The 9,991-nt window shown below is 41.4% G+C and overlaps 1 protein-coding gene across 1 annotated transcript; it reads right to left on the reverse strand.

Annotated features, from left to right (window-relative positions):
* Positions 1–7,788: 7,788 nt before the first annotated feature.
* LOC311362983 (E-selectin-like) lies at positions 7,789–9,002 on the reverse strand. Its single transcript, XM_084482893.1, has 2 exons — positions 8,673–9,002; positions 7,789–8,581 (listed from the first exon to the last, which is right to left on the reverse strand). Exons 1-2 carry the CDS (start codon positions 8,719–8,721, stop codon positions 8,220–8,222), a joined length of 411 nt encoding a protein of 136 aa, XP_084339019.1. The 5' UTR covers positions 8,722–9,002; the 3' UTR covers positions 7,789–8,219.
* Between the last annotated feature and the right edge of the window lie 989 nt (positions 9,003–9,991).

Raw genomic sequence — 9,991 nt, forward strand, 5'->3', positions numbered from 1 at the left:
TCTCTCTCTCTCTCTCTCTCTCTCTCTCTTTGTTGTGCCTAAACAAAACACACAGTTACAATTCTTCCATCCAGCAGGCTGTACAAAGAGACATGTTATATATGATAGGGTGACCGACATTGGCCATGCATCCATGATGACATTTTATGCGTTGTGGGTCCACAGTGAATGACTGGAATTATTGACCACAGACTGTAAGGACTGACATTAGACCCTATTGAGTGTACTGGTGACATTTCAACAGTGGTGCACGCACATGCGTGTGTGTAGTAGCTTTATTCTGTGTGCTATATTCCACACACACATGCTCAGGACCTTTAACCTTGAATGCTTCAGGTGTGTGTATGTGTGATTCAGCTTTAATGCGCTGCATTCCTCACAAGTGCAAGCTCATCCCTGCGCTCGTGGCATTTCACTTTGTATGCCTCTGTGCACGTGCATGAGTGTGTGGTGTGTGTGTGTTATGGGTGCACATGTGTGTGTGTTTAGCGTGTACAAATGTGCCTACGTGTTGATGCAGTTGTCGTGCATGTGTGTGTGTGTGTGTGTGTGTGTGTGTGTGTGTGTGTGTGTGTGCATGTTTACGTCTCGTGAGCGAGAGGAAATTGTCATGTTTGATTGTGTCCTTTTGAACAATTATGGTTGTTTCAGTGGTTTGAAGGCAGGCATAGATTGTGAACATTGGCACCAGTGTCATGGAAAGATTTAATGACACCAGTGAAGCTGCATCCTCTGACACTGATGATATTTAGTATGTATCAAACCAAAGGCCTCATAACAACCACAGTTGTTATTGACACATTATTGAAGAAGATATTATAAAGATATACACAGTCCAACTCGAGGAAGCACAGTGCATTGCTTTGCATTTGATATCAACAGATTTTTTAATGTATGCTTATTCATATAAAAACATAGAATTAAATCTGGATACATTGGCTTTTATTGCAGTTGTCGGATAAAAAACGGACGGATTGATATATTCTATCACACATGAATTAGAGATTATGCAGATCATTGGGAGCTTGTTCCATCATTGAGTAGTGTGTAATCCCTCCCTTAAGATATACACTAAAGCAGGTACAATCCCTGCCATGCAATACTTGATCCTCATGTTTTGTGGATCTGTTTACTACAATGTTTCTGCAAATGGGCCAGCGACGAGATACCACCAGTACCGTGAGCTCCCATTGGCTCTCTGTCGCCACAATACGCAGAAACCGAGTGAGTGGAACCAAACAACCCTTGCATTGCATATTATTTCGGTTCATGTCAAATTTCATCTACGTAATCGGAATTGCTGCGAGGCAGTGTACGTAAAATCCCTGCAACAATGGACTGTGATCGAGATCCAAAAACGTTTCACATACGGTGAACATCTGTAATAGTGCGGGTTAAAAAAAGATTGCAAGCATGATGAGACCAAAACAGTTTGGCACTGGTAATGGGTTCTGACGATTTCCAGATAAAAAAAAAAAAAGGGTAATAAATAAACCAGGATATGTAGGCTAGGTGATGATACCAAACAACCATCACATGGATATGAGAGAACGCTTAAGAACAGCCAAAATAGCCGATATACTGTATCAGCTGATGTCCCATTCTAATAGCATTGATGGTAAATGTGCTGTGCATTTTGACCTTGAAACCATATTTTATCAGGTCAATGGCTGCTTTTATGATTCATAGGGGGATGATATTGGTTTGTTTGTTTTTGTGTGTTACTGCATACACATGTGTGTGGTGGCATCTACAATTCAGCCTTAGAAATTCATCATTCTTGCCACATAGAAAGATCAGCTAATATGCACATTTTAAAAGTGGAATGGAGTAAAATTGTGGAGGAAGTCAGGTCCCAAAATTTGAAGAGAATAGGAAAGCAAGAAAGAATAAAGGAAAGAAAGATAGAATAAATCCATGAATAACCATAGTTGAGCGCTGCTTGCAGCACTCAACTCACACTAATTTTGACAGCACAGGATGAGGGAGAGGGTACCAGACAGGAGTGTGTGTGCATGTGTGTATGTGTGTGTTTATTAATTCACCCCAAAAAAATGCACTCTTTCCAGATTCAAGGGGTTATCTGGACTCAGAACCACGTTTACCTCAATGCTTTCGAAAATCCGTCGTCAGCAATGAGTAGTAGGACCAGTGTGTTTGCATATCAGCGCTTTAATCTCAGAAACAAATAGTCAGGTAATCTAGCAACAAAATAAAAAAAGGCAAGCCCCCATGCTCTCTATCAGCCCTTACTGAACCCGGCATGAAAGTTATGCTGGGCTTCGACTATGGAGATGGATCGGAAAAACTGTATTACCATCGGGCTCAGTAAAGTAACTAGCTATCTAACAATACATTTTTCAAAATCTACCCAACACACTATGCTTTCATATGATGCATTCTGCGATTACAAAGTTTCAGTCGTTTCAGGGGGGAAGGACGGCGTTCAGAAAACGTTGAAGAAAGAAATATTTTAACAGGAAAATTATACTTTTACACTTATTAAAACACAGCCCTCGGCAGAATAAACAGGGAATGATGAAGGGTTTCCTGAACGAGTAATGACACAAAAATAAATTTTCTAATCCACACAAACTCTTAAACCCACACAAGCCAACATAAGATCAAGGTAAAGTAAATTAGTTGTAACGGTACATGTCCTCAATGCAAAGAGCAGGTAGCTTGGTTTGGCAGTTCAACTCCCTCCACTCGCCTCCGGGCTCGATGGCACCACAGTGGTGGGAGAGAGGCAGCTCGGGTATGCGGCCGTCCTTCCAGTTGTCATGGCCCACCACCTTGTCGATGGTGGACCAGAACCAGAACCCCAACAGTCTACTCTGCCTCAGACCGATCCAGAACGGTCCCCCAGTCACGTTGAGCCATTTATTGACCTCCCTTTGCTCATCTTGATCCCTGATGAACAGAAGTCCGTTGTGGTTCACCTTGCAGTAGTCGTAGGCCTCTTCCCAGGTTAGGCGGTGAGTGTGGACGGTGATTCTGGTATCTCCTTAGGTGGGAAACATAAACGTTAAGAAAGAATGTTTCCTCTTGCAACGTTTGCAACGTTTCCTCTAGCACGTCAGATTGCCACATGATTTAAAATGTTGCAACTCACCTTGCATGCAAATAATTAACCTCTGATTTCCATATCTTTCTAATAATGTTGTTTTCGCATAAATCGCTTCATAATAAGCACATTCTCTTTCTTCATAGCTGATCGGTGAGCCCGCCCGGACGCCAATGTCCCTGAATGTGGAGCACTGTCCGTCTTCCCACTCATAGTTATCATGCTTCAGTCCAATCCAGAAGGTCCTGTTGGCTCCTCTTCTGAGGGCCTCCTCGTTCTGGGTTTGGTTGTTGATGCTGACCAGGTCAGTGTAATGCTTCCTGCAGTACAGGCGGGCTTCACACCAATCTTTACACTTTTCAATGAGCTGGTAAGCAGCTACAAACACACACACACACACACACACACACACACACACACACACACACACACACACACACACACACACACACACACATATGATTGATTGATATATCATATTATTGAAATGTATAAACAGATTTAACCATTTGAAAGCATGGCAACACAAATAACATTACTCACTTGCATTGTAGCACATGAAATACATTGTTTCATTGCATGGCCGCTCTGTCCATGTATTGTTGTGAATCGCCACACATCTCTGTTCATCGGTTATGTTTGCTTTTGTTGTCCAGTTCGTCATTTCGTCTCCATTTGACCATTCGCTTCGATTTGCCATTGTCTTTTTATGAAGACCAAGATAGCCACCCGAAGAAGACTCGGCCGGCAGTCTTTTCACTATGTCTTGAATCAATTGGACATCATAATGATTGTGTACAGTCACTAGATGAGAATGTGTTTCATTACACTTCTTTTGTCCATTAGTCCAGTTCATCTTTTGAAGTGGCTCAAACTTTCTTAGTTCTCTTGATAATGTTAAGCGGAAAACTGCAACAAAGAAAAACACAAATAGAATTCAGGCAGAACATTTGAATAGCAGCTAGGGCAACACAATGTACTTGGCGGTATGGTTCTGTTTGTGGAAACTCTCTGCCCGTCCACAGCAAACAAACCCCCAACAGGAGAACAGAACCGGCAACAATAATTAACCTCAAGGATTATTAACAACTTATAAAGCCCTCAGAGGTATAATAATGCATTTTCTCTTTAAAAGATCCCTTAAATGAATGTCAGTCAAAAGGGGATTGACCTTCACAGCCACACTACAGCAGGCACCCTCCATGTATTCTTCACTGATGGCATTGAAGGTGAATCTCGACTTAGGAGTTAGACTTACCTAAACACAGCAGCAGAAGGGACCAAAAATGAGGGGAATCCATGATCACAGGGAGATGGAATTTTTTCAATAGAAAAACGTATCTGTGACAGATAAGGATATCAGAGGAAACCATCGTCGTTGTTACATCAAATCCATATCACCGCTGAACAACTGACTTCCCGCCAAAACTCAGTTGACTATAATCAGGACACGACTGTACTGGTTACTAACAATCAATATGTTCTTGCTTGAATAAGCAATGTATTTAACTGCAAGACTGAACAGCTCGGAAGACAGAACATTTGCTAACTTTTCTCTAATGTATATATATTGTTTTACAAAATGAGAAAATACAAACTAAACATATTTTTTGGTTGCTTACCTGGTCCGCAAAGCTCTGTGTTTGCTGCGGCAGATATGCTCAGAATATATATATGCTTCCATGATAATAAACACTGCATCAGACCATAAAATAATAAAATATATTTGTTTTTATATATTTTACAACACACTGCAGGTCATGTACCTTGACGATGCAAATAGATGCAACCATTGCATGTTACCTGACATTCCACGTTCATTTTCACCCTTGATACATTTGGTCTAAAAGGAAAATTATTGTTTTTCAGTTTTGTCTGTAAATTGCCTTGAATGTAAAACGCTGATTTTGCATTTAGAATCTGACCCAGTGGTGTAACATTTGGCATAATAACATTAAATGATACATACAATAAACAAAAGTCTAATTTATGTATGGTGGATATAGTTCCATCTTAACTAACTAACTTCTTAATTAACAAATACTTTTTATACTGCATATTGGACTCGTTGTAAATACAATTATGAATGGAAACTCATTTTTTATTCTTTTTGGGGCATTTTTTTTTTTTACTTTTCTCTGTCAAGGAACCCTGACACTGAAGCCTTTCACTGGTATTCTAAATTATTATTATTATACATCTGCTCATCTTATATTAATGTGCATATGACAATAAACACACACACATACACCCAGGCACACATACTGTGATGGTTGTTCTGACCGTAGCACATTCCCCACCGAATATGGTAATGTCACCTGGATCTTAACAGGCATTCTCCAGCACCAACACAGACTGTGTCATAATTCAAATATTAAACAAACAAGCACATTTTCAGTATACACGTAATGCAATCTTATCGTACCCATATCTTATGTTATATTTCCATATGTGTCACCAACGCAACACAAACGCCAGCTTTAAGAAGTTATTTGCATGTTTTCTGTGCTGCTGGCTTCATGTAAATATAAAAGTAGACAGGGCCTACTCAGTAGTTACATCTCTCTATCTGTCTCTCTATCTGCCTGCCTGCCTGCCTGCCTGTCTGTCTGTCTGTCTTTAACACACTGCGGCGACATCCTGTGCTCCACGGTCAAGTTTGGTTTATTACCCTTCATACAAAAGATTAACGAACAGTATTCTGGTATTAACATTCATTCATATTATTTTAAGATGTTTTTATTTAACCTTACTTTATTAATTATATTTAGAACTCCACCTCCCTTACCACCTGAATATAATAATCTGTAATTCATGCATGGCAATTGTATAAATCGATGCATGATATTATTGAAATAGGAACCCTTAACAACATACATTTCTGCCTGTATTGATTTCAAATTGTACTTTCCATTTAGGAATAGGAACTGGAGAGAAAACCTGACAATGGACTTTTATTAACCAAGTGTTCCATCGATGAAACAGAACTATATACAACTTAAAAAAGGTTTTCTCCTATTTAGACTCCACTGTGTGGACTGTCTGGGCGTTTCTGAAACGACTGAATGAATGTCTTTTTCTTTTTGGACCTCGATGAAAAAAGTCATGAGGTCAAGGAAAATTGGAAAGGGAAATTCTTAAGGACTTTGGGAAAAGACTAACCCTAACACAAGAAGCACAAGAGAATCCTACTGCACTTAGGCTATGGAATTATGGAATGGCGGATGTTATGGAAATAGGTCTGACACGGCTGTGTCATGATAGCTATGCCACAACCACGTCAACTGGCTTTGACATGCGAGGCATGCAAAATGATGTTACATGCCAAATTCTTAATGTTTTAACGTATAACTGATGCACGCAGTGAAAGCAGAGTACGTGTGCTTTTGTTTGTGCGACTGTAGTGTTGTAACAGTGGTGCTTGTCGTGCTCAGAGAGGCTGCGTTCAACTCATCCTCAGTACAGGAAGGGGATTCAATGTATATATGCATGCGTCTCAAAACTGTACCCGGACACAAAACCCTGTTTTGGATCCAGGGCAATCCCGCCAACGTGCCATGAAGCAGAGCATTTCAAAGAATTGTTTTAAACCAAAGCAGGCAGATAGGCGTTACATTCACTTGCAGCCGAGTGAACTACGACTCAAGTAGGCTCAGCTCCTGATCCTCCTATCAAAAGAACAAGCGTTGCCTGTCCTGTGGTGGAGTCCACAGATTGTGTGTTCAGTTAAGAGACCGGCTTGTGTGAGGGGGCGGCTCTGATGTGAAGCGGGCAATGTTTCCTCCGTTCCCAGCTCCCAAAGTTGAAAACAAAGAGGTGAACATTGAATAAAATATTTCCCTGCAACTTTTAATTATGCCCTTCATCCAAATTTTATTTGGAAACTTTGGCTAAACAAATACTTAAATATAAACGATACGAGCTCATGTAATCCGAGCATTATGTTTTTATTCTATTAAGGGTGTTAAGAAGACGCTTTTGTCCGAAGCGACTTGCAACCGTTCATGCACACATTCACACACCGACAGCGGTGTCAACCCCACAAGGCGACAGCCAGCTCATCGGGAGTAGTTAGGGTGAGGTGTCTCGCTCAGGGTCACCTCAACACTCGGGGGATCCGGGGATCGAACTAGCAACCGTCCGGTTACAAATCCACCCTGAGCCACTGCCACCCTGCAATGTCTAAAAGTTCTGTTATCGATGAGACATGGCACACATACGGTATGTTTGCACGCTTCACTACGTTGGCCAATAAGAATACAGCACCTCCACCAAGCTGCTCCATTCTTTGATAGGAGAGGACCAGAACACAATTAGGCAGAATGTCAAGGGCATTGGTGGCAGGGTGTCAAGGCCGCTGTAGCCACAAGGCGTACCATATTTAAAAGAGGCTTTACGGGGGGAAACCCAGCTTGGCTGCCGTAAAATCCCTGCCCTGTTTGGCAAACTGTTCAACATTGAGTGCGGAACTTGAAACGCCCAACTATAATGGCCCTAGCCCTAACCCAAACTCATTCATATTTGATTATTCATAACTTTATAAGGTCTTGTCCAGGCCAATGTACCGCTCCCTATCACAAACCACCGGAAGGCCTTTAGAAGAACTACTGCTTTGGTCCGCCACATATATATATATATATATATATATATATATATATATATATCACGTAAGTTCATTATATATTATAGATATAATTCATGCAATTTTTTGTATTTTCTTTAATTCAAGTCACAAAAGGTTAAAGTAAGTAATGGGTTACCTGAACATGTTTTGTCACAGTTCAGAGGAATACATTTGAAATCCACACAAACTATAAAACGCAAGCCAACATGAGATCAAGGTAAAGTAAATTAGTTGTAAGGTAAGGTGACCTGATTTCTGAGACAAAATCCGGGGACATTTTGGGTTCAGCGGTGTAAAAACCTCCAAACATGTAGTGTTTTTGTCATAGAAAAACTAAAACGGGGACACTGCCCTTACCCTGGCGGACAGGCTTGTTAGCCGAAGATGCCGGGGGTGGTGGGGATTAGGGATGAGATTGTTGACGGGGGGGGGGCGGGGGGTGTCCACAACGCAAAATAAATTTTCTAATCCACACAAACTCTTAAACCCACACAAGCCAACATAAGATCAAGGTAAAGTAAATTAGTTTTAAGGGTACATGTCCTCAATGCAAAGAGCAGGTAGCTTGGTTTGGCAGTTCAACTCCCTCCATGTGCCTCCGGGCTCGATGGCACCACAGTGGTGGGAGAGAGGCAGCTCGGGTATGCGGCCGTCCTTCCAGTTGTCATGGCCCACCACCTTGTCGATGGTGGACCAGAACCAGAACCCCAACAGTCTACTCTGTCTCAGACCGATCCAGAACGGTCCCCCAGTCACCTTGAGCCATTTATTGACCTCCCTTTGCTCATCTTGATCCCTGATGAACAGAAGTCCGTTGTGGTTCACCTTGCAGTAGTCGTAGGCCTCTTCCCAGGTTAGGGGGTGAGTGGGGACGGTGATTCTGGTATCTCCTTAGGTGGGAAACATAAACGTTAAGAAAGAATGTTTCCTCTTGCAACGATTTAGTCAGATTGCCACATGATTTAAAATGTTGCAACTCACCTCGCATGCAAACAATTAACTTTAGAGTAGCACATATGTCGAAGAACATTACATAACTCGACAATGACAATACGCTGTAACAATAAGCACATTCTTTGTTTTCATCGCTGATGGCTTGGCCCGACTGGCCAATGTCCCTGAATGTGGAGCACTGTCCGTCTTCCCACTCATAGTTATCATGCTTCAGTCCAATCCAGAAGGTCCTGTTGGCTCCTCTTCTGAGGGCCTCCTCGTTCTGGGTTTGGTTGTTGATGCTGACCAGGTCTTTGTAATGCTTCCTGCAGTACAGGCGGGCTTCGCACCAATCTTTATGCTTTTCAATGAGCTGGTAAGCAGCTACAAACACACACACACACACACACACACACACACACACACACACACATATATATGATTATTGATATATTATTGAAATGTCTAAACATTTAACCATTTGAAAGCATGACAACACAAATAACATTACTTACTTGCATTGTAGCACATGAAATACATTGTTTCATTGCATGGCCGCTCTGTCCATGTATTGTTGTGAATCGCCACACATCTCTGTTCATCGGTTATGTTTGCTTTTGTTGTCCAGTTCGTCATTTCGTCTCCATTTGACCATTCACTTCGATTTTCCATCGTCTTTTTATGAAGACCAATGAAGCCACCCGAACTAGAATTTTGGAGAGGACTTATTGTGTCATGAATCAATTGGACATCATAACGATTGTGTACAGTCGCTAGTTTTTCTTCACACTTCTTTTGTCCATTAGTCCAGTTCATCTTTTGAAGTGGCTCAAACTTTCTTAGTTCTCTTGATAATGTTAAGCGGAAAACTGCAACAAAGAAAAACACAAATAGAATTCAGGCAGAACATTTGAATAGCAGCTAGGGCAACACAATGTACTTGGCGGTATGGTTCTGTTTGTGGAAACTCTCTGCCCGTCCACAGCAAACAAACCCCCAACAGGAGAACAGAACCGGCAACAATAATTCACCTCAAGGATTATTAACAACTTATAAAGCCCTCAGAGAGACAATTACAAAAGACGTACGTGGCAATGTTTCCTTTTTTTGTTTTTGAACTTAGAACGATATTGGTTATTGAACAGATATTCACGCTCTGAATTACAGCGATGTGACGCAGAGAACTGAGGAGGAGGAGAATTACAAAGTACCCTTTATTAAACAATAGCCTTACTAGAATGCAATTTAGCCGGCGATGTCTCACGTTCGTAATGGATTAACTGTTCTGAAGTGTATCCAACTATCTCTATGACAGTAAAAAGCAGGTAAAGAACTGTGTGGCCGGTGGACCCTAGTGTGGGTGTAAC

This window comes from Micromesistius poutassou (assembly GCF_964030765.1).
Source record: "Micromesistius poutassou genome assembly, chromosome: 18".
NCBI classification, from domain to species: Eukaryota; Metazoa; Chordata; class Actinopteri; order Gadiformes; family Gadidae; genus Micromesistius; species Micromesistius poutassou.

Bases quoted from the DNA above. Each gene is read 5' to 3' on its own strand.
- LOC311362983 (XM_084482893.1), bottom strand. From the start codon at position 8,721: ATGTTCTTCGACATATGTGCTACTCTAAAGTTAATTGTTTGCATGCGA. The intron at 8,582-8,672 runs GTGAGTTGCAAC...TTCCCACCTAAG, and splicing joins GTTAATTGTTTGCATGCGAG to GAGATACCAGAATCACCGTC.